The sequence below is a fragment of the Hyla sarda genome, chromosome 9 (genome assembly GCF_029499605.1).
Source record: "Hyla sarda isolate aHylSar1 chromosome 9, aHylSar1.hap1, whole genome shotgun sequence".
NCBI classification, from domain to species: domain Eukaryota; kingdom Metazoa; phylum Chordata; class Amphibia; order Anura; family Hylidae; genus Hyla; species Hyla sarda.
The window spans coordinates 166,089,200-166,116,427 of NC_079197.1; the positions used below are offsets into that span (position 1 = coordinate 166,089,200).

The 27,228-nt window shown below is 47.1% G+C and overlaps 1 protein-coding gene across 4 annotated transcripts in view; it reads right to left on the bottom strand.

Moving 5' to 3' along the window:
* Nucleotides 1-1,420: 1,420 nt before the first annotated feature.
* Nucleotides 1,421-27,228, bottom strand: part of LOC130290950 (oocyte zinc finger protein XlCOF8.4-like) — a 36,101-nt gene continuing 10,293 nt past the window's right edge. For 2 of the 4 annotated variants that reach the window (XM_056539216.1, XM_056539213.1), the window contains exons 4-6: nt 26,085-26,256; nt 21,025-21,174; nt 18,783-20,117 (exon numbers count right to left, since the gene is read on the bottom strand). In XM_056539216.1, the coding sequence (XP_056395191.1) occupies nt 19,564-20,117; nt 21,025-21,174; nt 26,085-26,256 (876 nt within the window). In that variant the 3' untranslated portion in view covers nt 18,783-19,563. Of the gene's footprint in view, nt 1,909-14,057; nt 14,091-18,782; nt 20,118-21,024; nt 21,175-26,084; nt 26,257-27,228 lie in introns of those variants that run through there. The other 2 variants (XM_056539215.1, XM_056539214.1) reach the window with 2 other exon arrangements.

A 27,228-nucleotide genomic window follows, 5' to 3' on the forward strand; every position in this document is an offset into this window, starting at 1 on the left:
GTACTTATATGCACCGATAACAAGTCACATGGGTGTTGTTAGTTACACAAAGCTAAAAAATGCGGCATGGATTACACCCGGAGTGGGTTCTCTTGTTTCAGAAAACATGGGTAAATGGTATACTACGATTTTAGGTCCGGTGACGAAACCGGATACAGGGCAAAAATGAGCCGACCGGAGTCACCATCTGACTCCGGTTGGCTCATTCAAATGAATGAGATGGAGGCCGGGTTCGCCTGGGGTACGGGAGCGCGCGGTTTTACCATAGTCCGGCCGGATCCGGTACCTGTTTGGCCAAACGTGGTCTGAACCCAGCCTAACTCAGTGGTCTCCAACTGTTGCAAAACTGCAACTCCCAGCATGCCCGGACAGCCGTTGGCTGTCCGGGCATGCTGGGAGTTGCAGTTTTGCAACAGTTGGAGGTCCACAGTTTGGAGACCACTGACCACGTTCCGGTAATTTGTCAAGAATATCCAAGTTTTGGCTCGTACCGAGAAGCTTGGTTTGCAGTAGAGATGAGCGAATTTACAGTAAATTCGATTCGTCACGAACTTCTCGGCTCGGCAGTTGATGACTTTTCCTGCATAAATGAGTTCAGCTTTCCGGTGCTCCTGTGGGCTGGAAAAGGTGGATACAGTCCTAGGAGACTCTTTCCTAGGACTGTATCCACCTTTTCCAGCCCACCGGAGCACCTGAAGGCTGAACTAATTTACGCAGGATAAGTCATCAACTGCCGAGCCGAGAAGTTCGTGACGAATCGAATTTACTGTAAGTTCGCTCATCTCTAGTTTGCAGCAGTTCTCAGTTTTTATCAAAACCTGTGTAGAGGAAAAGTGGATCAGTTACCCATAGCAACCAGATTACTTTAAAAGGAAGCACTCTGGTTGCTAATGGCAACCGGTCTACGTTTGCTCTACACAGGTTTTGATAAATCTACCCCTAGCTGACTACGACTACGGCCTGGCCATTCACATGAATGTGGCCCGTGCTTGTCCGAGCGCCGACACGTCAATTTGACAGCTTCCGGACATACCGTTGCCTCGGAGGCACCAATCGTGGTGTGAACCCCCGCTCTAACTTAAAGGGGTAACTTTTTTATTTTTTTATTATTTTCTTTAAATCAACTGGTGCCAGAAAGTTAAACAGATTTGCAAATTACCTCTATTAAAAAAATCTTAATCCTTCCAGTACTTATTAGCTACTGAATACTACAGAGGAAATTATTTTCTTTTTGAAACACAGAGCTCTCTGCTGACATCACGAGCACAGTGCTCTCTGCTGACATCTCTGTCCATTTTAAGAACTGTCCAGAGTAGGAGAAAATCCCCATTGCTGCTCTGGACAGTTCCTAAAATGGACAAGAGATGCCAGCGGAGAGCTCTGTGTTCCAAAAGTAAAATAATTTCCTATGTAGTATTCAGCAGCTAATAAGTACTGGAAAGATTAAGATTTTTTTATAGAAGTCATTTACAAATCTGTTTAACTTTCTGGCACCAGTTCATTTAAACGTTTTCCACCGGAGTACCCCTTTAAAGTTATCTATGAATCACTGTTCTGCAATATTCTTTCCAATGTTAAACACTGATTATGTTCCAAAGGCATAAAAAATAATAAAAAGATCACTGAATGTGCCAAGATGAGTGTTCTAGATTTTAGTTACATAAAGTTATAGTTCAGATTTAAACGATAAGGCCTACTAGGCAGTAGTGACTTTTGTACGATCACCAAAGAATCTGAATATTTGCTAAATTTTTCAACTTGATTAAAGCTTTTCCTACATCCGGTCCCTGTCGTACCAAGAGGCTTTGTAATATTTCTTAAACAAATGCTTCTTTCTCCTGTTAAGCTTCTTTCCTCTCCTGTGAGACTGTATTCCACTCAGAAAATCAGCTCAGCTTTGTCCTGTGTCTGAAATACAAACAATACAAGTCTATGGAGGGGGGAGCTCTGCCTACCTGCTCTGGGTGAACTGCAAATTATAGATGAAGCCTGCAAAGCAGAAATTTGCTAAAAATAACATATACAAGTTATATAATGGCCAGAAATAGTGCTGCTCCTCATGTACACATACAAGGTAGCTTATCCTAAAATGACAGGTATACTTTAAAGGGGTTATCCAGGAATAGAAACAGGAGGTGATTTCTTTCAATAACAGCTCCACGTCTGTCCCCAGGTTGGGTGTGGTATTTCAACTTGGCTCCATTCACTTCAATGGAACTGAGCTGCAGAACCACACCCAGCCTGGAGACAGACGGCGAGTGGTTTTGGAAAGAACTGACCTCTTTCTAATCCTAGATAATCCCTTTAACCTTAACACAGTGTATAGTCCATTCCTTATAGAAAGGCACAGCTTAAAGGCAACCTGTCATCACTTTAACCCCTTAAAAGAAGTTATACAGTATCAATTAACTTTAGTGTCTGATCGTTGGGGGGGGGGGGGGGGGGAGGGGTCTTACCGCTGTGACCCTATGAATGGATATCCTTTGGATAGGGATAAATTGTCTAGGGGCGGAGTACCCCTTCCCGCCCCCTCCCATAGACTTGCATTGAGGGGCAGGGCGTGATGTCATGAGGGGGCGGGGCTATGATGTCATAAGCTTTTAGCTCCAACATTAGGAACAGTTTGTTCCAAACGTTTATCAAAGGAGTACCCCTTGGAAGTTTTTTTTTTTTTCATACTGGATTACCTTTAACCCCTTAATAACGCAGGACGTAAATGTAGGTCCTGGTGAGTTGGTACTAAACGTACCAGGACGTACATTTACGTCCTAAGCATAACCGCGAGCATCGTAGCCATGCCCGGATCATGCGCGGCAGGTCCAGGCTGCTGATTGCAGCCAGGGACCCGCCGGTAATGACTGAAATCCGCGATCCCGCGGATGTCCGCCATTAACCCCTCAGATGCTTTGATCAATTCAGATCACGGCATCTGCAGCATCGCGGTCACTAAAATGGATGATCGGATCGCCCACAGCGCTGCCGCGGTGATCCGTTCATCCAGCACTGCAGACGGAGGTCCCCTCACCTGGCTCCGCTGCCTTCCCACAGACCAGAAGATAACCGATAATACTGATCAGTGCTATGTCCTATACATAGCACTGAACAGTATTAGTAGAGATGAGCGAACTGAGTAAATTTGATTCGTCACAAACTTCTCGGCTTGGCAGTTGATGACTTTTCCTGCATAAATTAGTTCAGCTTTCCGGTGGTCTGGAAAAGGTGGATACAGTCCTAGGAGACTCTTTCCTAGGACTGTATGCACCTTTTCCAGCCCACCGGAGCACCGGAAAGCTGAACTAATTTATGCAGGAAAAGTAATCAACTGCCGAGCCGAGAAGTTCGTGACGAATTTTCTGTAAGTTCGCTCATCTCTAAGTTTTAGCAATCGAATGATTGCTATAAATAGTCCCCTATTCGGACTATTAAAGTGTAAAAATAAAAGTAAAAAATTGTTTAAAAAAAAATTTGAAAAACCCCATCCCAATAAAAAACGTAAATTGTCCCATTTTCCCTATTTCACCCCCAAAAAGTGTTAAAAAAAAATATTTTATATACATATTTGGTATCGCCACGTGTGTAAATATCTGAACTATTAAAATAAAATGTTAATGATACCGTACGGTGAACGTAAAAAAATTTCCAAAATTGTTGCTTTTTATAACCTTTTATTCCCAATTTTTTTTAATAAAAAATGGATTAAGTTTTATATAAGTAAATATTGTATCAATAAAAAGTACAGATCACAGCGCAAAAAATGAGCCCTCATACCGCCACTTATACGGAAAAATGAAAGTTATAGGTCTTCAAAATAGGGTGATTTTAAACGTACTAATTTGGTTAAACAGTTTGCGATTTTTTTAGCGCAACAGTAATAGAAAAGTGTATAATCACGGGTATCATTTAATTGGGTATCATTTAAAGAATAAAGAACAAATGTCATTTCTACCGTAAATTGTACGGCATCAAAACAAAACCTTCCAAAATTTGCAAAATTGCGGTTTTCTTTTTAATTTCACCACACAAACAGTATTTTTTTGGTTGCGCCATACATTTTATGGTAAAGTGAGTGATGGCATTACAACGGACAACTGGTCGCGCAAAAAACAAGCCCTCATACTAGTCTGTGGATGAGGCTCTGAGGTAATCAGTTTAAGCTTGGTGTCTGAAGGAGGTGGACATGGGCTGGATGCTCCAGACCAGGTCTTCTGGTTTTTATTTTCCTATTATAGGGACGTGTTATTTTTTTATTCCCTTTCTTTTCCGTTTTCCGGTGGGGGCTCAGGGACTCCGGTTCCCTGTTTTCCCATTGCGAGTAAGGGGGCACAGACATTGCGTATATGCGCTGTTAACCCCCTCTCGCCAACGGTCAGCGCCTGGGTGGTACCTCATAGGTCCGGGTCCCCCTATTTCCCTGCTCGCCTCGCTCGCGCATAGCAGCCAGGTGTGATGCAGGGACAAAAAGCTGACTGAAGACTTCACTGAAGACTCCATTAGGTAAGTTCTTCTGACTGAGGTAAGTACTTTCCCCCTTTTTTTTATCCATAGGTAAAGACTTGCAACCTCTGGAGACCCCCTGTTTTGGACCACCTTCAGTTTATGGGGCTTGATATACAGGGGCTGCTCTTATGCTGGGGGAGCAGTGGCACCTGAGGGGGCATATTTTATTAGGCACCTTACTTATGGGGCATGTGGTATGGGACACTTAAATATTTGTGTGTGTGTTTTTGGTGCACTATTCCAGCGCCTTATATCAGCGCCGGTTTACTTTCCTTATGACTGCAGCGCCTTATACGCGGCTGATAGCCGCGGCACTGCTACAAGCTGGGCGCTTCAGCACCGGCTTACTTTCACTTTTGCCAGCATTCTCTGCCGGCGTTCTGGCCGCCCGCTCTGTTCCCACGAGCGCATATACGGCTAGGCAGTTGCGCTCGGGGCAAGGAGCGGGCGCCATGACAGTTCTTCAGCCGTCTGTAGCTCCGCCCACTGGGCTGGGAGCGCTCAGAGGCGCGAAGCAATGTCCAATCAGTGCTGTGGGCGTGGTTTTCTATGTGTGGGGGTTGGTTACTGTGTGCCTTGCTTAACCCCTTAAGGACTCAGGGTTTTTCCGTTTTTGCACTTTCGTTTTTTCCTCCTTACCTTTTAAAAATCATAACCCTTTCAATTTTCCACCTAAAATTCCATATTATGGCTTTTTTTTTGCGTCGCCAATTCTACTTTGCAGTGACATTAGTCATTTTACCCAAAAATGCACGGCGAAACGGAAAAAAAATAATTGTGCGACAAAATCGAAAAAAAAACACCATTTTGTAACTTTTGGGGGCTTCCGTTTCTACGCAGTGCATATTTCGGTAAAAATTACACCTTATCATTATTCTGTAGGTCCATACGGTTAAAATGATCCCCTACTTATATAGGTTTGATTTTGTCGCACTTCTGGAAAAAATCATAACTACATGCAGGAAAATTTATACGTTTAAAAATGTCATCTTCTGACCCTTATAACTTTTTTACTTTTCCACGTACAGGGCGGTATGAGGGCTCATTTTTTGCGCCGTGATCTGAAGTTTTTATCGGTATGATTTTTGTTTTGATCGGACTTTTTGATCACTTTTTATTCATTTTTTAATGTTATAAAAAGTGACCAAAATACGCTTTTTTGGACTTTGGAATTTTTTTGCGCGTACGCCATTGACTGTACAGCTTAATTAATTATATATTTTTATAGTTCGGACATTTACGCACGCAGCGATACCACATGTTTATTTATTTATTTTTTAACACTGTTTTATTTTTTTTTATGGGAAAAGGGGGGTGATTCAAACTTTTATTAGGGAAGGGGTTAAATGACCTTTATTAACACTTTTTTTTTACTTTTTTTTTGCAGTGTTATAGGTCCAATAGGGACCTATAACACTGCACACACTGATCTCTTATACTGATCATTATTATCCCATAGGGACCTATAACACTGCACACACTGATCTCTAATCCTGATCACAGGCGTGTATTAACACGCCTGTGATCAGCATTATCGGCGCTTGACTGCTCCTGCCTGGATCTCGGGCACGGAGCAGTCACTCGTCGATCGGACACCGAGGAGGCAGGTAAGAGCCCTACCGGTGTCCGATCAGCTGTTCGGGACGCCGCGATTTCACAGCGGCGGTCCCGAACAGCCCGACTGAGCAGCCGGGATACTTTCAGTTTCACTTTAGAAGCGGTGGTCAGCTTTGACCGCCGCTTCTAAAGGGTTAATACCGCACATCGCCGCGATCGGCGATGTGTGGTATTAGCCGCGGGTCCCGGCCGTTGATTAGCGCCGGGACCGATGCGATATGATGCGGGATCGCGGCGCGATCCCGCTTCATATCGCGGGAGCCGGCGCAGGACGTAAATATACGTCCTGCGTCGTTAAGGGGTTAAAGCATGCCCCTCCCTCCCTATTGGCTGGCCTGTTCAGTCTCTCTGGCTGCACGGAGCGAGTTCTCCTCACTGCATCTGACAGGGGACACAGACCAGGGTGAGAAAGTTCCTGTCTTCTCTTTTTACCACATTATGTCCGTACCCAGGGCTGTTCCTCCCTCTAAACAGAAACCTGGGAATTCAGTGACTTACTATACCTGTAAGCACTGTAATACCAAGATGGCTGGCTCCGCTGAGCCCACTTGCTCTGCCTGCTTAACTGCCCCCCCGATGCCCCCTTCTGTCCTGGTGGGTTAAGCCGCTCCTCCAGCCTGGGTTTCTTCCCTGACCCAGTATATGGCTGACATGACCCAAGTCTCCCGCTCGGTGGCTGAGGCCTCCCGGGAAATGGTGTCTGCCTTGAAGGGGTCTTCCCTGCGTGGGACCTCTGAGAGGGCTAGGCTCTTTGTCTCCTCGTTCTTCTCGCTCTCACAAGTGGGCTAGGGGTGCCTCGTCTGACTCTTCCATTGAGTCCTCGGATAGACTTGATCGTTCCCCTCGCGGGTCCCACCCCCCTATCATCCGGGCACAAACGTCGCTCCTCCAGAGGACGTTCTCGGAGTCGCCGCTCTGCCATGCCAGAGCCGCGTACCCGGTCTGGATCGCTCCCCTCCAGGACTGCCTCTACTCATTCACCTTCTCCTGGTGAACTAGTGGACAAGGCTTCCAAACCGGCATCTGACCCAGAGGAGCGCTCGGACTCAATTGCTATGGTGAACTCATTGGTGACAGCCACAAGAGACACCTTTCACTTGGAGAACCCAGGATCTTCGGATGTCAATCCAGGAGTATCCTTTCATCTCGTACTAAGCCAACACCTCAAAGGTTCAGCTCTCATGCTGATTTTGACGACATTCTGGAATCCGCATGGAAACAAGACAAGAGATTCCCGGGAGTCAAGACAATTCAAGAACGTTATCCATTTGTCAAGGATTTTGTCGCTAAGGTGGCTTTTCCTCCCTCAGTGGATCCACCAATCTCCCGGATCACTAAGGCGACTACACTGCCTCTGGCAGATGCCGCTGCCTTCAAGGATCCCGCGGACAAGAAGGTGGAATCTTTAGCTAAGTTCGCTTCTGAAGCAGCTGGCTCTTCTCTTCTTCCCATCTTCGCCTCAACATGAGTGTCCAAGGACCTGTCGGAGTGGTACCAAAAGCTCCATCAGGATATCTTAGCGGGATCCCCCCCAGAGGATCTATCTGCTCTGGCTCTCAGATGCGCCAAGGCGGGGGACTTTCTGTGTGCAGCTTCCATGCAGTCAGCCCGTTGTTCTGCCTTTGCTGTGGGTCACCTAGCAGCCCTCCGCCGCTCTATGTGGCTTAAAGCTTGGAACGCAGATGCTGCTTCCAAACGGTCCCTCACTGAGCTTCCCTTTATGGGCGGCCGTCTTTTTGGCAAATGCGATGAGATTATCTCTGAGGCAATGGGAGGTAAGAGTTCCTTGTTACCTCAAAATAAGGCTTGCCCCTACTTCCCAAAGGAAGTCCTTTTCCTTTCGGACCTCTGGCCCCAGTAAAGGGTCCGGGCAGGTGCCCTCGTGAGACAAGAAGGCTCCCTCGTTCCGGGCTCGCCAGTCTTGGAAGTCGGACTCCAACCGCTCTGGCCGTTTTGCGCCCAAATCGGGCAAACGCAAACCCACTTCTGCATGAAGTGAGGCCCCCATCCGCGGTTTCTTTTCGGTGGGAGGTCGTCTCTTGTTTTTCCGAGACGTCTGGACCTCATACATTCAGGACTCTTGGGTCAGGGACGTGGTGTCCAACGGTTACCGGATCAAATTCACCTCCCTTCCGAGGGATCGCTTTTTTTGATCCCGGGCCCCCCGGTCTCCTCCTCCTGGCGAAGCAATTTCGAGCGGCTCTCCAGTCTCTGCTTCTGATGATCGTCCCCGTCCCTCCAGGGGAATGTTTTTGGGGTTTCTATTCAAATCTTTTTGTGGTCCCCAAGGACTGTTCTGTGCGACCAATCCTAGACCTCAAGCGTCTCAACCGTCATCTTCTCATCCGCCATTTCCGGATGGAATCTCTCCGCTCGGTGGTGGCGTCCCTGGAACAAGGGGAGTTCCTTTCATTGGTGGACATCAAGGATGCCTACCTCCATGTGCCAATATTTCCGGGCCATCGTCGGTATCTCCGCTTTGCGGTTCCGGAGGGGCACTTTCAATTCGTAGCCCTCCCCTTCGGTCTAGCCACGGCCCTGGGGTCTTTACAAAGATCTTTCACCAGTGATGGGCCTATTACGGTCGAGGGGAATCTCTGTGATACCCTTTCTGGACAACCTTCTCATCAAGGCTCCAACCAGAGCCCAGACTCTGGAGAATTTGGACGTCACTCTCAACACTGACTCGCTTCGGGTGGACGGACAACCGGGACAAGTCAGTCCTCCGGCCTACCCAGTCTCTAACCTTTCTGGGACTTCGATTCAACACGGCCTCTGCCCGGATTTGTCTTCTGCCGGACAAACGTCTGGCGCTCCGGGCGGGGGTCCGCTCCCTGCGGACTCAGGTATCAGTCTCCATCCGCACTTGTATGGAAGTCCTGGGTCGAATGGTGGCAACTATGGAGGCCGTACCCTTTGCCCAGTTTCATTACTGCCCCCTTCAACTGGCGATTCTCTCTCGGTGGAACAGGTCTCCTCTGTCCCTCTATCGTCAGAATGTTCTCCCTCTAAGGGTCCGTCAGTCTCTGCTCTGGTGGCTCCGCTCCCCCCTTCTTCTCCAAGGGCAGTCGTTTCTTCCCCTTCACTGGCAGGTTGTTACAACGGATGCCAGCCTGTCGGGCTGGGGCGGCGTGTTCAGGATTTGGACGGTCCAGGGACTCTGGTCTCCCCAGGAGACCCTTCTTCCGATAAACATATTGGAATTACGGGCGATTCTTCTTTGTCTTCTTCATTGGGAGTCCCGTCTTCAGTCCCGTCCTGTCCACGTCCAGTCGGACAGGACGGTGGCGTACATAAAATCGAAGGGGCGGCACTCGCAGCTCGGCTGTCATGGCCGAGGTGACCAAAATTCTCACCTGGGCGAAGAGCAAGGTTCCGGCCATTTCGGCGATTCACATTCCGGGAGTGCTCAACTGGGAAGCGGACTTCCTCAGTCGGTCCTCACCCGACCCCGGCGAGTGGTCGCTTCATCCGGAGGTCTTCACGCAGCTCTGCGACCTCTGGGGCATTCCGGACGTGGACCTCTTCGCGTCCTGGCACAATCGGAAAATTCTTCCGTTTGTATCCAAGTCTCGGGACCCTCAGGCTTTGGCCGTGGATGCCCTAGTGATTTCTTGGGCAGGGTTTGCCCTACCATATCTGTTCCCTCCTCTTCCGCTCCTTCCCAGGGTGCTGAGGAAGCTCAAGGCAGGGAACGTTCCCGCCATTCTGGTAGCTCCAGATTGGCCCCAAAGGTCGTGGTACGCCGACGTAGTCAGGCTCCTGGACGACGTCCCTATGCGCCTTCCGCCCGGATCTACTCTCTCAGGGTCCTCTTTGCCACCCCAATTTACAGTCGCTGCATTTGAGGGCGTGGCGGTTGAGACCGCGGTTTTGAGGGCCTGCGGGTTCTCTTCCCAAGTCATTCACACCATGCTCAAGGCTTGTAAGCCCTCCTCCGCAAGAATTTACCACCGTACTTGGCGGTCTTATTTTCGTTTGTGTGAAGCTCAAGACTTCTCCCCGGTGACCTTCTCGGTTCCCCATCTTCTCTCCTTTTTGCAGTCGGGGTTGGAACTGGGATTGTCTCTCAGTTCCCTTAAGGTCAGGTTTCAGCCCTTGCTGTTCTTTTCCCAGAGGCCCCTGGCTTCTAATTCTCATGTCCGGACCTACCTGCAAGGAGTGGTGCCCGCTGTTCCTCCTTATCGGTCACCTTCTCCTCCTTGGGACTTCAATTTGGTTCTGAGTGCTCTCCAGGGTGCACCGTTGAGCCCCTCAGAGAGGTGTCTCTCCGCTTCCTTTCTTGGAAAGTGGCGTTTCTTGTGGCTATCATCTCCATCCGGAGGGTGTCTGAATTGGCAGCTATTTCCTGCCATTCTCAGTTTCTGGTGATCCACCAGGATAAGGTCTTTTTCCGGCCGGATCCTTCCTTTTTACCTAAGGTGGTCTCGGCCTTTCATCTCAACGAGGACATTGTCCTCCCGTCTTTTTGTCCGGCTTATTACACAAGCTGGATGTAGTTCGGGCTGTTCGGTCTTATCTCTCCATCACTTCTTCTTTTCGTCAGTGTGATTCTTTTTCATCCTTACGGAAGGTCATCGCAAGGGACAACCTGCTTCCAAGGCCACCATTTCTCGGTGGATTCGGTCCGCCATTTTGGAAGCCTATCGCTGTAAGGGGAAGGTTCCTCCTTTCAAGGTTGTGGCTCATTCCACACGTTCTGTTGGGGCATCCTGAACTCTCCAGAATAGAGCCTCAGCATCGCAGATTTGCAAGGCGGCTACCTGGTCGTCTTTGCACACTTTCTCGAGGTTTTACAGAGTTCATACTTTCGCATCGGCTGATGCTAGTCTGGGGCGTAAAGTGTTGCAGGCGGCAGTGGATCGTCCGTCTGCCTGAATACTTATCTGCCCACCCAAGGGACGGCTTTGGTACGTCCCACGGTCTGTGTCCGCCAATGGAGCCGATAGAGAAAAGGAGATTTTTTTTTAACACTTACCGTAAAATCTCTTTCTCGAAGGATCCATTGGGGGACACAGCTCCCGCCCTTTTTGGGTTTTTCCTTTTGGTTCTTTGTCCGAGGGGGTGTTCAGTTATGTTTTTTTCTTCTGGTCCTCGGACAGTTTTAGGTTTTTCTTTGACCTATTGGTCTCCTCCTATTGCTCTGGAACTTAAACTGATTAGCTCAGAGCCTGAAGGCGGTTATATCCTGCTGGGAGGAGCTGACTTTTTTTTGTATTACCATAGTGTCACACCTCCTTAGAGACAGCAGCATACACCCACGGTCTGTGTCCCCCAATGGATCCTTCGAGAAAGAGATTTTACAGTAAGTGTAAAAACAAATCTCCTTTTTTGAAGGTGAGGAGGAAAAAACGAGGGAGAATATGGTTTAATAAAAAAAAACTTATTTTTTTTCTCGGGACCAATTGTAATCTGCATTGAACTGGCATGATCTTGGTTCTTTAAATCGGCATGATAATATCCTATTTAATTTGTTTTCTTTATGTTTTACTACTTTTAAGTTTAGAATTTCTTACATTTTTTAATTGGCATTTTTAGACCTAACACTTTTTTTTTTTCCATAAACGCGGCTCATCTTGTCTTGATCTGTAGTTATCGGTACCATTTTGGTATTATTCAGACTTTTTGATTTCTTTTTATTCCATTTTTTTTTTAGGATAAGATGAAGAACAATGTGTTTTAAAAAAAAAAAGTGTAAAAAATACAAAAACCTTTAAAGGAGTACTGCAGTCTTAGACACTTATCCCCTGATCGCGGGACCCCCTGCGATCTCCCGTAGTGGGACCTGGTCTTACCACGGCTTTGCACGGCTAATGCGCTTGTTGTCGAGCTCACTGAGGTTAACTACACGCCCCCACTATACAGCTCTATGGAAGAGGCACGAATGCTGCATCTCTGCCTCTCCCATAGAGATACAGCGTGTGTCGGCCCTGTACATGAGATCACCGTGGGGGACCCCCAACGTTCGGACCCCCCCCCCCCCCGTGATAAGTGTCTAAGGGTACGTTCAAACGAGCGGATTTTCCTGCGCGTATTACGCTGCGGATCCACTGCTGAAGGACCTCCTGTATTCTGCCTTTACATGTGCCTGCTCGGAGCGGTAATACGCCACTACAAGCAGACATTGAAGCGATGTGCGAGTCGCCACGCGCATGCGCGGCCACTCGCACATCGCTTCAGTGTGTGTGTGCACGTGACGGCTTATCCCCGCCAAGCAGGCACATGTAAAGGCAACATACAGGAGGTCCTTCAGAAGTGGATCCGCAGCGTAAAACACGCTGTACATCCGCTCGTCTGAACGTACCCTTAGACTGCAGATTTCCTTTAAAGGGGTACTCCGCTGCTCAGTGTTTGGAACAAACTGTTCCGAATGCTGGAGCCGGGAGCTCGTGCCTTCATAGTCCTGCCCCTCAATGCAAATCTATGGGAGAGGGGGGCGTGATGGCATGAGGGGGTAGGGCTATGACGTCACAAGCTCCCGCCTCCAGCGTTCAGAACAGTTTATTCCAAACGCTGAGCTGCGGGGTACCCCTTTAAACATTTATTTATTTATTTTTTTTTTTTTACACTTCTAGTCCCCATAGTGGATGTGTATGAGCCATCATTAGATGTACCCGTGTACTGCAGTGATGCTGACAATGACACTATCAATAGGCGCAGATGGGCAGTCAGAGGCTCACGTCAGGGAGAGCAATGGAGGATGCTGGGAAACGCCCTTACTCTGTTGACGGGGCCTGTATATGGCTTTGCAGCTGACAGTCTAGAACCAATGACTCTGCTATAATAATCATATCACCAGGACGAAGATGGAAGGAGACAAAGCGTCTGTAGTAGAAAACAGCGCGTTCTGCGCCAATGTGCTTTCTCTTTATTGAACATTCGCATACAAACAAAAAAATATATCAACCAGAAATTATTTGTTTTTTTACCAAAGTTTCATACACACAGAATGAAATACCCAACCTATTAGAACCCCCCCCCCCCACCACTATAAGGCTAGGGTTACATGCCAAGATCACTGTGACACACTGCTGCATTAAAGGGGTAGTCCAGTGAATTATTTTTTTTTTGTTGTTGTTCATATCAACCGTTTCCAGAAAGTTAAAACAGATTTGTAAATTATTTCTATAAAATAAAAATCTTAATCCTTTCAGTACTTATCAGCTGCTGAGGTTGAGTAGCTCTTTTGTGTCTTGTCCACAGTGCTCTCTGCCGACACCTCTGTCAGTGTCAGGAACTGTCCAGAGTAGGAGAAAATCCCCATCGCAAACCTCTCCTGCTCTGTACAGTCCCTGAGACAAGCAGAGGTGTCAGCAGAGAGCACTGTGGTCAGACAGAAAACAACTCAACCTCAGCAGCTGATAAGTACTGGAAGGATTAAGAATTATTATTATTATTATAATTTTTTTTTTTAAATAGAAGTAATTTACAAATCTGTTTAACTTTCTGGAGCCGGTTAATGTAAAAAAAATAGTTTTTCACTGGAATACCCCTTTAAAACCAAATGGAGTTGCAGCCATTTTGGATGGATTTCTGGTGACTGTCCGATCGTATCCACTTGTGGGGTCGTAAACGTGACTGCAACGCGCTGCGGGTCGTGGCCATGTAGCCCTAGTCCAGTGTTTCCCAACCAATTTGCTTCCAGTTGTTGCAAAACTACAACTCCCAGCATGCCCGGACAGCCGAAGGCTGTCCGGGCATGCTGGGAGTTGTAGTTTTGCAACAGTTGGAGGCATGCTGTTTGGGAAGTACTGCCCTTATCTAATGTAGGTAACTCACAAGCCACTTCCTACAAAACCCCAAATAAACCCCCAGAAGTCACATCGTCGGGATATCTTTAACAACTAAACCTAGTCCAATGCCTGGATCATGGGACATCCTCTCCAAAAGTCTCATCTGTGCAACAGACTGGGAGATGTGGTCACACAACGGCTGATGCAGAACCACAACTCCCAGCAGGCCCTGGCTCCAAGTCCCTGGTAAAAAAAGAAAAAGGGAGTTGAGTGACACATGCCAAAGTGAATCGCTCACATTGAGCGCCACCTAGTGGTGGCATCAACATTCAACATGGTACCATTCAACTATGGCTGGGAATTGGGGAAAAACAAAACAACCGTGACTGAACATAATTTAGAAAAACAATGAAAATTAACCATATGTTAACTGAATTGCTGCAGCCCCGTATGGGCGCGTGTGTATGTATGTATATATATATATATATATATATATATATATACACACACACACACACACACACACTGTAATGCAGGCCAATGTATGTGCATTATACACACACATATATATATATATATATATATATATATATATATACATATACATATATATATATACACACACATACATACATATACATATACACACACACTCACCCCGCCCCAACTCCCTTTTTAGGAAAACTTTGCATTGACCTGATCTCTAGACCAGTTTCACAACCAGGGTGCCTCCAGCTGTTGCAAAACTACAACTAACTCCCAGCATACCAAGACAGCCTTTGGCTTTCCAGGCATGCTGGGAGTTGTAGTTTTGCTACAGCTGGAGGCACCCTGGTTGGGAAACACTGCTCTAGACTCTAACCCTACAATGATGAAAATAATCCGCCCAGTCTGTTTTTTTTTACAAATCCAAAATCCTCTTTTAAAAAACCCCATAAGCTCAACCAACCACATCTAAAGCAGTGATCTCCAACCTAAGGAACTACAAGTCTCAGCAAGCCCTGACAGCTGGAGAACAAACAGGGTGGAGATCACTGATCTAAAGAAACAGGTAGCAATAGAGACTACAGAGCGGGGACACTTCTTAGTGTGGCAATTCCCAACCGGGGTGCCTCCAGCTGTTGCAAAACTACAACTTCCGATAAGGGTTGTCACCCAGCTTTCCCAGAAACCTGTCAGGAATCAGGAAAAGTTGTAACCTCAGTCAAAGGATTTTCTCGACTTTTCGTATACATCTCTAACGTCTAGGTGGGTAAAACAGCGTCACCTAGACGTTAGAGTCTCTGTCCAGGGAACACCTCTTTGGTCCCCCCCCCTAATGCACAAAATGTGGTGAAGAAAAAAAGGCGATTACAATAAAGGGGTAATCCAGGATTATAACAACTAGAGATGAGCGAACTTACAGTAAATTTGATTCGTCACGAACTTCTCGGCTCGGCAGTTGATGACTTATCCTGCGTAAAATTAGTTCAGCTTTCCGGTGCTCCGGTGGGCTGGAAAAGGTGAATACAGTCCTAGGAAAGAGTCTCCTAGGACTGTATCCACCTTTTCCAGCCCACGGGAGCACCGGAAAGCTGAACTAATTTATGCAGGAAAAGTCATCAACTGCCGAGCCGAGAAGTTTGTGACGAATCGAATTTACTGTAAGTTCGCTCATCTCTAATAACAACACAGTTACTTTCTTATAAAGGGGTACTCCGGTGAAAAACTATTTTTTTTTTCATATAAACCGGCTCCAGTAAAATAAACAGGTTTGTAAATGACTATAGAGAGAGTCACTAGCGCTGGATGGGTTTGGATCTGATCTATGGCTGAACTGCTGCTCAGCCAATAGATGAGCTCCCCTGTTGGCGCTCACCAATATACAGTGTATGGGACAAAAATATTATTTTATCAGACACATTGAGAATAAAAATAAAACAGCTGCTGAAGTTGAGTTTGTCTGACCACAGTGCTCTCTGCCGACACCTCTGTCTGTCTCGGGAACTGTCCAGAGTTGGAGAAAATCCCCATAGCAAACCTCTCCTGCTCTGGAGAGTTCCTGATACAGACAGTGGTGTCAGCAGAGAGCACTGTGATCGGACAGAGAAGAACAACTCAACTTCAGCAGCTGATAAGTACTGGTAGGATTAAGATTTTTTTTTTTAATAGAAGTAATTTACAAACCTATTATTTTATTGGCGAGCGCTGTATCAGACACATTGGCCCTCATTTACTATTCTAAACCCGACTTCTTTTGTCGGGTTTTTTGGCACATCTTTGTCTGTGCCATGTCGCAGACACAGTGCGCCAGTCTGCAACACGATGCGACATTTTTTCCCGACGGACCCGATGTGGATTCTCCCAAACCCGAAAAAGGGGCGTAACCCGACATTTCTGAGCTTTCCCACGTATTTATAAAGGTTTCCAACCCGAATTTATTGAATTGTTGTGGATTTTTTCCCGACAACTCAGAGGAGTTGGAAACCAAAACCAACAAAACCCACGTGCGACAAACAGGATGCGACATAATAATAAATACCAGGGGAAAAAAGCAGTCGGGTAAGAAAGCAACATAGACTTACAACCCGATTTTCTAAGTAAATGAGGGCCAATGAGAATAAAAATAAAAACAGGGAGCTGTGTAAATAAAACTGACCTGTATTTGCAGTGGGAGATCGGAGGATCCTGATTAGAGATGAGTGAACTTACAGTAAATTCGATTCGTCACGAACTTCTCGGCTCGGCAGTTGATGACTTATCCTGCGTAAAATTAGTTCAGCTTTCCGGTGCTCCGGTGGGCTGGAAAAGGTGGATACAGTCCTAGGAAAGAGTCTCCTACGACTGTATCCACCTTTTCCAGCCCACCGGAGCGCCTGAAAGTTGAACTAATTTATGCAGGATAAGTCATCGACTGCCGAGCCGAGAAGTTCGTGACGAATCGAATTTACTGTAAGTTCGCTCATCTCTAATCCGAACCCTAAGAAAAAGACCAATTCAGCACGCACTTTCAACCTCTGGAGCACCCTCAGGGAGAGCCCACGGAGGTACACAGCATAAAGCATCTTCTTCTACTATAATATCGCTCCGGACCCGCGATACAATATAGCAGCTCCCTGCCAGGTACAAATAGGAGGGAGATTAATCTAACAATAGTTCTTTGTACAAAATTCTATTCGATTAATAATAAGTTTTATTACTCACACCGCAGAACATCGCTCCTTCAGCCTCTAATAGCAGCCGTTCTGATACCTGCATCAGCGTCTACTACTACTACCTACTGTAATGCACTATCGCGTCTGACTACCGGCAGGTACATCACGCAGTCCTGATACTAACAGTCCTATTTAATCTGATACAAGTATAAATACCATTTTAAAACACCAAAGCTACTTGTATCTTTCATAGTTACTTTGAGAACTCTCCCTCACGTCGCTCACAGCGCGATCTTTATTATCAGGATCCTCCCATCTCCCACTGCAATTACAGGTCATTTTAATTTACACCGCTAACGGTTTTATTTTTATTCTCAATGGGGGAGATGTATCAAAACCTGTGCAGAGGAAGAGTGGTGCAGTTGCCCATAGCAACCAATCAGATCGCTTCTTTCATTTTCCACAGGCCTCTTTAGAGGCCTGTGGAAAATGAAAGAAGCAATCTGATTGGTTGCTATGGGCAACTGCACCACTCTTCCTCTGCACAGGTTTTGATAAATCTCCCCCAATGTGTCTGATACAGCGCTCGCCAATAAAATAATAGGTTTGTAAATTACTTCTATTAAAAAATCTTAAAAGGGGTTATCCAGAAAAAAGAAAGTTAAACAGATTTGTAAATCACTTCAATTAAAAAAATCTTAATCCTTTCAGTACTTATGAGCTTCTGAAGTTAAGGTTGTTCTTTTTTGTCTAAGTGCTCTCTGATGACACGTGTCTCGGGAACCGCCCAGTTTAGAAGCAAATCCCCATAGCAAACCTCTTCTAAACTGGGCGGTTCCCGAGACACGTGTCATCAGAGAGCACTTAGACAGAAAAGAACTTCAGAAGCTCATAAGTACTGAATGGATTGAGATTTTTTAATAGAAGTAATTTACAAATCTGTTTAACTTTCTGGAGCCAGTTGATATATATATATATAAAAAAAAAAGAGTTTTTTCCTGGATAACCCCTTTAATCCTACCAGTACTTATCAGCTGCTGAAGTTGAGTTGTTCTTTTCTGTCTGACCACAGTGCTCTCTGCTGACACCACTGTCTGTATCAGGAACTCTCCGGAGCAGGAGAGGTTTGCTAAGGGGATTTGCTCCAACTCTGGACAGTTCCTGAGACAGATAGAGGTGTCAGCAGAGATCACTGTGGTCAGACAAACTCAACTTCAGCAGCTGATAAGTACTGGTAGGATTAATATTTTTTTTAATAGAAGTATTTTATAAGTCTGTTTAACTTTCTGGAGCCAGTTGATATGAAAATAGTTTTTTTTACCGGAGTACCCCTTTAAACGCAGCGCCACACCTGTCCTCAAGTTGCAATACTACGCATAAACTGTCCAAGAGTGGCGCTGTTTCTGGAAAAAAAAAGTGCTATGTTTTTTTGTAAACCTGGAGAACCTGTCGTCACTTTCATGCTGCCTGAACCACGATTCATCGAGAAGGTTCCTAATCTCTTCTACTGATTGATAGATCCCTCCCTATACCCAAACAGGGTAAAGAGATCCATCAATCTACCAGACTGGTTGGGCCATGACTAAAGACCGGGGTCTGTCCCAATGACTCACTATTCGGGCAGCATGACAGCTATGACAGGTTCCCTTGTAAGCCCTTCAGTCACTCTGTTTTTCTCCAGGCAATAAATAAAACATATATATTATATATATATATATATATATATATATATATATATATATATATATATATATATATATATATATATATATATATATATATATATATATATATATATATATATATCTGTACTTGGGAAAGCTGGGTGCCAACTAATGTAGTACCATTACAGGCTCCCATAGGTAGGGGTCTTCCTAGTCTTTCATGGAAACATATAAGTAGCACATACTTTGTCAAATTAGCAATTCAGGACTCGAGAAAAGCTGGGTGATCGGCACGGCAGGAGCGTGTGCTAAAGAGGTATTGATTACATTACATGTGTTATTTAAAAATGTATCATCACAGGATAGGTGAGTGGTTTTCAACCACTGCGCCTCCAGCTGTTTCAAAACTACAACTCCCAGCATGCCTGGACAGCCAACGGCTGTCCGGGCATGCTGAGAGTTGTAGTTTTGCACAAATCCTAATTAAAGGGGGATTAGAATTTTTTTATTTGCAGAAAAAGCACCACTACTGTCCGCAGGTTGTGTGTAGTACTGCAGCTCAGTCCCATTCACTTTAATGGAGCTGAGCTGCAATACCAGACACAACCTGAGCACAGGAGTGGCGCTGTTTTTTTTTTTTTTTGCAAAAAATAAAAATAAATAAATAAAAAGCTACGTTTTGCTAATCCTTGGCAATCCTTTTAACCACTCAGCTTTCCAGGAGAACTGCACAGCCGCGTGAGAACCGCATAGGAGCCATTAAAGCAGCCACACAGGTTCTGACTAAGCTTTCCCAAAAAACAGACTAACAAAAAAAAAAAAATGCAAAGAACATGTAACAACCCGACAGAAGTTGAGGATGAGGACTTACATTAACTGGAAATACATACAGGAAAATTGCTCAATTTTGCGCAATTTCTAAATGTTGAACCCGCTCTGATCATCCCAGAAATCCCTGGTGTTTTTGCGGGGGTTGCACTTGTGAACGACGGATTTGAATTTGGTGGAGAACCTCCGGCCGCAGTCGTTGCACTGGTGGGGCTTCACCCCGTGCACCACGCTGTAATGTCTCATGGCGCTGGATTTGTACTTAAACGTCTGTCCGCAAGCGATGCACCGGAACGGCTTCTCCTCTAAGGCCACCTGGTTGATTAACTCCAGACGAGACGCATCCGTGGGCTTCTCCTCGGCGGCGGCGGCGGTGGTGGTGGCGGCAGGTTTGGTGCCAGGGTACGGGTCGTAGGTTCGAGTGGTGCCGCTGCATATGAACCGCTCGCTGATGCTCCAGATGTTCGGGTGCCAACGAAAATGTTGGGCGCTGACGCTGTCCGGGGCAGACGTGGTCCTGTTGACGAGGCTTTCGTACGTCCCGTCTTCTCTTATCTCTTCTGTAATCTCCTCCTTGATTTCCCGTTCAGTCAATAAAGGGATGGCAGGAAAAGCGTCTTCTATGATGGACTTGAAGGAACCGGCTGAAGAAGAGGACAAAAAAAAAAAAAGCCAATAAAATACCATACTAACATCATGTAAGTCGGTGTTTCCCAAACAAGGTGCCTCCAGCTGTTGCAAAACTACAACTCTCAGCTGGAAGTTGTAGTTTTCCAACAGCTGGAGGCACGCTAATTGGGAAACACTGACGAAAGTAAATGGGATCTGAACAAACCCCACTTACTGTTCGAACGTTTTTTTTGATTCAACACAATGGCTCCGAGTTACTATTAGTGTCGGATTTTCTGTTTTGTTGAATTTCCTTCCCAAGTTCCTGTTTTTTTTAACAGATTTACTAATGATTTACTCGTTTGGCGCACAGCTGGCATTTGTTTTGGCACATATTTAAATCTGCAAATAAAATGATTTACAGTCCAAAAAATTAAAATAAAAGGATAGGGGATAACATGTATAGGGGAAAAGTACCCCTTTAAATTGGTACTCCGGCCCTAAGACATCTTATCCCCTATCCAAAAGGTGTCTGATCGTGAGGGTCCCATCGCTGGGGATCCCTGAAATCTCTCATTCAGCACCCACCTGTCTCAGTTGCAGGAAGTGATGATCGCTCCGTGTCTGAAGCCTCACAACCACGGGGCCGGAGTATCGTGACATCACGACTCCGCCCCCGTGTGACATCACACCTCCTTCCATAGACTTGCATTGAGGGGCGGAGTCGTGACGTCACTATACTCCCCGTGGTCATGAGGCTTCAGACACGGAGCGATCATCGCTTCGGGCAGCTGAGACAGGTGGGTGCTGCATGAGAGATTGCGGGGGTCCCCCCGATCAGACATCTTATCCTTTGGATACTTCGGTCTTTGGATAAGATGTCTTAAGGCCGGAGTACCCCTTTAAGTATAGGTAGGTTCAGTGCATGTTCAGACCATTTACCTGCAGAGGGCCCTGGGAATCCGCTGCTCATCTCATATTTGGTTATTTCCTTCTTTGCTCTGTATTTGATTTCCTCTTCCTCCTCCTCGTCCTCATCCTTCCCGCTGGTGGACTCGTAGTCTATTTCTTCCACCCGCAGATCTTCTAACTCTGAAATAAGACGATAGAGAAACATTACAAGTAGAATAAGAGACATAAGCACCGGAGCTCCTCCTATACGTCACAGCTCGACAAATCCGTTTTGAATCTAGGTGGCAGCAAAAAATGTTAGGAATCAGAATTTTATTTTGCCACCTACAGATTTGTATGAGGGGAAATGTTGGCGTGGTGAGCTGTAGGTTTCACACTTTTGTGTAGTATTGACGTTTTGATCACTTTTTATAAAATTTTTAAATGGCTGGAATGTCAGAGAAAATCAGCAATTTTGGCATTTGGAATTTTTTTTTCTTTGCGTTTATGCTATGTGAGATCAGGAATGTGACAATTTAAAGTTTGGACAATTCCACACATGGCAATACCAGATATGTTTATTTTTAAATTGGAAAAAGGGATTTAAAATTTAGATTTTTATTGGGGGAATGGGGTTGGTTGCTTTTATATATTTTTTTTAAAAAGGAGATTTTTTGTGCTTACTGCAAAATCTCTTTCTTGGAGGATCCACTGGACACAGGAACCTTGGGTATATCTCACTGCCTCTAGGAGGCTGACACTAGGGATTAACATAAAAGAAGCCGGCCCCTCCTAACAGGATATACCCGCCCACTGACTCTGAGCTAATCAGTTTAGACCCAAAGCAATAGAAGAATCCGACAATTACCAAACATAAAGTAAAAAAAAAAAAAAAAAACAACCGAACCAGCCCACCGACAAGAAATCAACTCTCAGGGCAACAAACTAATAATCAATGGGTGGGTGCTGTGTCCCCCAATGGATCCTCAGAGAAAGATTTTATGGTATGCACAGAAATTTTTTTCTCTATCGGTTCCATTGGGGGGGGGTGACACAGGAACCTCGGGACGTACCAAAGCAGTCCCCAGGGTGGGAAAAAACAGAACCCAGCCAGGATATCAGGCACATGGCAACGTCACCGCCTCGTGCAACACTTTACTCCCAAAATAGGAGTCAGCAGACGCAGAAGTGTGCATCTGGTAGAATTTGTTTAACGTGTACGGACGACCAAGTGGCTGCTTTACACACCTGCAGGGCCAAAGCCCTATTGAATACCGCCCAAGAGGCCCCAACCGAGCGAGGAGAAAACAACGGGAGACAGAGAATGGGCTTCACAACACCGAAAATAGGCACGCCAGGTCCTTTGATAAATCCTGGCAAAGGAAGGCTTACGAGCCTGAAGCGTGGTGCGAATGACACAGAGAGAAACCGCGAGCCCTCAAGACGGCGATTTCAACCGCCATGCCGTCAAACGCAGCGGCCGAGAATTGGGGTGGCAGAGAGGACCCTGAAAAAGAAGGTCAGGCCAATCCGGGAGCTGCATGGGAACGTCCACCACAAGACCAACCACGTCGGCGAACCACGAGCGCTGGGGCCAATATGGCGCCACTAGAATCGCCGAGATGCCATCCAACTTAAGCATTCTCAGCAACCTGGGCAGGAGGTGAGAGGTAAGGAAGAGCGAACTGTGACCAGGGAACGACCAGCGCGTCCAGAGCCAGAGGATCGCGGGACTTTGCCACGAAGACAGGAACCTGCAGGTTTAGGCAGGACGCAAAAAAGGTCCACGTCCGGAGTCCCCCAACGTTTGCAAATTGTTACGAACACCTCTGGGTAGAGAGAGCACTCCCGAGGGTCATGAGAGGAGCGACTTAGAAAGTCCGCTTGCGAATTGTCCACCTCCAGGAATGTGTACCGACGATATGGAGGGAACCTGGCGTTCCGCCGAGACAAGAATCAGTTTGGATACGAACCGGACGGCGCCGGAGTAACAACTCCCAGTGAAGAAGACAAAGAAAGATGGCCCGAAGCTCCAGGACGTTGATGGGGAGACTAGCTTCTTGAGGGGGACCAGCTGCCCTGAATCGTCCGGTACTGAAAGGCCCCCCCAGCCAAGGAGACTCGCATCGGTCGTTAAGAGCGTCCCTTCCGAAGGAGAGGAGAGCCAAACAAGTGACCAGCGAGCCGTGAGGGGCAGACGGATTTGGTGGTGGAGAGTGCGAGGAGACTTCTCCCACAGAGACAGGATGGCCTACTGAAGAGGGCGGCACCGGAACTGCACAAAAGGAACGGCTTCGATGGCCACCACCAACACTTCCATGCACGGATGGACACCGGATCAGGGTGGCGCTATAGGCGGATCCTGGATAGAATAGTGCTCCGCTTGTCCGGAGGAAGTAGAACCCGAGCCTTCTCGATGTCGAATTGAATCCCCAGGAAAAGCAGAGACTGGGAGGGAGGAAGGTTGGATTTCTCCCGGTTGATCAACCACCCGAAACTGGTGAGGGTCTGAAGAGTGATGTGGAGACTCTCCTGATTTTGGGTCAAGGACGGAGCTTCTATCAACAGGTCGTCCAGATAAGGAAGCACTGACACCCCCCCCCCCCCCCCCCCGAGAGTGAAGGATGGCGATCAACACCGCCAGGACCTTTGTAAAGACCCTGGAGGTCGTGGCCAGCCCAAAGGGCAGGGCCACAAACTGTAAATGACCTGCCGGAATGGCAAACCGCAGAAAACTTTGGTGTGCCGGAAAAATCGGGATGGGAGGTATGCATCCCGGATGTCCACCGAAGACAGGAATTCGCCCGGTCCATGGACGCAACAACAGAACAGAGAGATTTTGTTTTGAAGTGGTGTAGGCGCAAATGCCGATTGAGGAGCTTCAGATCGACAATCGGACCAGCCATTCCCCCTTTTTTGGGAACGACGAACAGATTGGAATAGAAGCCCAAAAAAACATTCCTGGGGCAGAACCAGCCCAATGACCCCTTGTGCATGGATGGTGTGGAGAGTAGACTGAAAGGCTGTAGCAAGGGCCAGAGAGCTGAGAGGCCGAGACCAGAAAAAAAGGTCCCTGGGAAAAGAACCAAACTCAATTCGGTAGCCATCTGAAACGACGTCCCCAACCCAGGAATCCTGGACCTACACCAACCAAACGTCCCGAAAGAGGGACAGGCGACCGCCCACCTGAGGAGAAGCCTCGATGGGGGCCCCCCTTCAGGCAGTAGTAGGCTTGAGAGTACCAGATTTGGCCCAGAAACGTCCAGAGCGGCCATCCTGCTTCCAGAAGGGGCGCGCTTTGAAGGTAGGAGCCTTCAGAGATTGCGAAGACGCTGGTTTGTCCTGGCGGCCTAAGCCAAAGGACCGAAATGAGGACTTGCGGTGAGAATCAGTGCAACACACCTTATTCTGAGGGAGCAGAGAGCTCTTATTGCCTGTAGCCTCTGAGATGATTTCATTCAGTTATTTGCCAAAAAGACAGCCGTCAGTAAAGGGAATCTCAGTGAGGGATTTCTTGGAGGCCGCGTCGGCATTCAAGGACTTCAACCACATGGAGCGGCGGATAGCCACCAGATTGCCAGAAGCAAAGGCCGCACAGCGTGCAAATTCCAAGGAAGCTGAGCAAAGATAATCACCAGCGTTGGAGATCTGGAGGGCTAAGTCAGCCAGAAGGAGCCCCCAATAAAACGCCTCGGCGAAGTTGAGAGGCCCAGGCCAATAGGGCTTTGGATACCCAAGTCGCGACGAAAGCCGGAAGCAAGGATGAGCCAGCAGCCTCAAAGGCGTACTTCACCAAATTCTCAATTTGCTTGTCCACGGGATCTTTGAAGGAAGCCGCATCAGCCAGGGGAAATGTGGTGGATTTGGATAAGCGAGTGGAGGGTCCACCGTAGGCGGGGCGGTCCATTTGGAGACCAGGTCTTGGGTGAATGGAAACATAGCCTTCAGCCGTTTAGACCCCTGGGAGTGCGGACGCAAGGAGGAATGTTTCAAGGCCGTAAGCCACCTCCTTGAAAACCTGTGCCAGACCAGAGCGTTTGGGAGAGAGAGGACACCCAACCCGGGGGAGTGTAAGTGACCACACGTTCCAGGGGGTATCCTGGGGGGAAGGTAAAGGAGGCCAGGACGTGAAAAAGAGCAGGCACAACAGGTGGGCTCAGCCGAACCACCAGGCATTTTAGTTTTACAGCCCGTTAGTAAGTGACTGAGGTGGCGACCGCCCGTCTGGAAGGGGGTTCGGATTTGGGTCGGACATGGAAAAAAACAGAGAGGTCAGCTCACCCAGAGAAAAAAAAAAAAACAGCCGAGCAGGTGGGGGTTTCTTGCAGAGGTGGAGGTCCCTTGAAAAAAAAAAAAAAAAGGGGAACCCTTGTCCAGATGCGGCAGAGAAACAGCATGCAGGAACAGCAGCAGTGAGAGGAAACAGCAGCAGTAAATGGACAGAAGTGTCAGCAGAGAGCACTGTGGTCAGACAGAAAGGAAATTCAAAAAGAAAAGAACTTCCTGTGGAGCATACAACAGCGGATAAGTACAAAAAGGATTAACATTTTTTAATAGAAGTTATTTACAGATCTGTTTAACTTTCTGGCACCAGTTGACAGACATCTGAGTGGTCTCAGATGTCTGTCATTACCATCAGGTTGTCAGCTACAGATGTGCCTGTGCCATAGTCCCTCACCTGACCCATGACATAAATCAGTGTTTCCCAACCAGGGGGCCTCCAGCTGTTGCAAAACTACATTTCTCAGCATGCCCAGACAGCCGAAGGCTGTCCGGGCATGCTGGGAGATGTAGTTTTTCAACAGCTGAAGGCACCCTTGTTGGAAAACAATGACATAAATGTTTTGGGTCACAGGTCGAGAAGGGGCTGACTAAAAACCTAGGTGCCAGGATTTTACCATGGCAACCTGGCATCTGGGATTTGTTGAGCCCTGCTATGAGACATACTTACAGGGAACTGTATAATGTGACCCTCAGTGCTGCAGACAGGGCGGGAGTAAATTTGTTGTCCCTTGCTACATTAGGAGGCTGTTTCATGGCACCACTGTACAAATATATGTCCTGCGAAATATCTGCTCCTGACCGACCCAATCTCCATTCCATATGGTTACCTGGGGAGCTGCTTTCCTCAGCATCCTGTGTGGTTACACCTAGGTCTGTGGAGTCCATCTTTTCTGGTTCAGTCCCTGTTATAATGCTTTGGTATTGTTGCTTGTGTCCTTTGACATAATCCCACTCCTCCATAGAGAAATAGACAGCTATGTCTTCACATTTCACAGGCACCTACAACACAGCAATGGTTAGGTGAGGCCCTCGTCCTATCCAGCACAATGTGATCATTAGGGACTGCATTTATTCCACCTCCCTCTGGTTCTGTTTTAGGACCATTTTAACATCTACGTCAGGGAATAAAAATTATGAATAATCCCCTATTTTACTATTACTCAAATGCACCTAAATAAAATGGAATAGTTTACCGTTTTGTGTGCACAGCTCTTAAAGGGGTAGTCCAGTGGTGAAAAACTTATCCCCTATCCTAAGGATAGGGGATAAGTTTGAGATCGCGGGGGGTTGGACCGCTGGGGCCCCCTGCAATCTCTCTGTACGGGGCCCCGGCTCTCCGGCCAGACAGCGGGTGTCGACCTCCGCACGAAGCGGCGGCTGACACGCCCCCTCAATACATCTCTATGGCAGAGCCGGAGATTGCCAAAGGCAGCGCTTCGGCTCTGCCATAGAGTTGTATTGAGGGGGCGTGTCGGCCGCCGCTTCGTGCGGAGGTCGACACGCCCCCTTCCCACGGGCTGTCGGGGCTCCATACAGGAGATCGCAGGGGGCCCCAGCGGTCGGACCCCCCGCGATCTCAAACTTCTCCCCTATTCTTAGGATAGGGGATAAGTTGTTCACCACTGGGTTCACCACTGGACTACTCCTTTAATGGGATATTTATCAATACCTGTGCAGAGTAAAGGTTGCCCAGTTGCCCATAGCAACCAATCAGATTGCTTCTTTCATTTTTCAAAGGCGTTGTTAAAAATGAAAGACGCAATCTGATTGGTTGCTATGGGCAACTGCACCACTCTTCCTCTACACTGGTTTTGATGAATCTCCCCCTTAGTGTGCGTTCACACGCCCGTCTGTCCCGTTTTTTTTTTTTTTTTTTATCCCCGATGCCATTCTTGCAGGTTAATAACTGTTTAAAAAAAAAAAAAAAAAAATCCCATTCATGTCAATGAGATTTTTTTTTACAATGCGTTT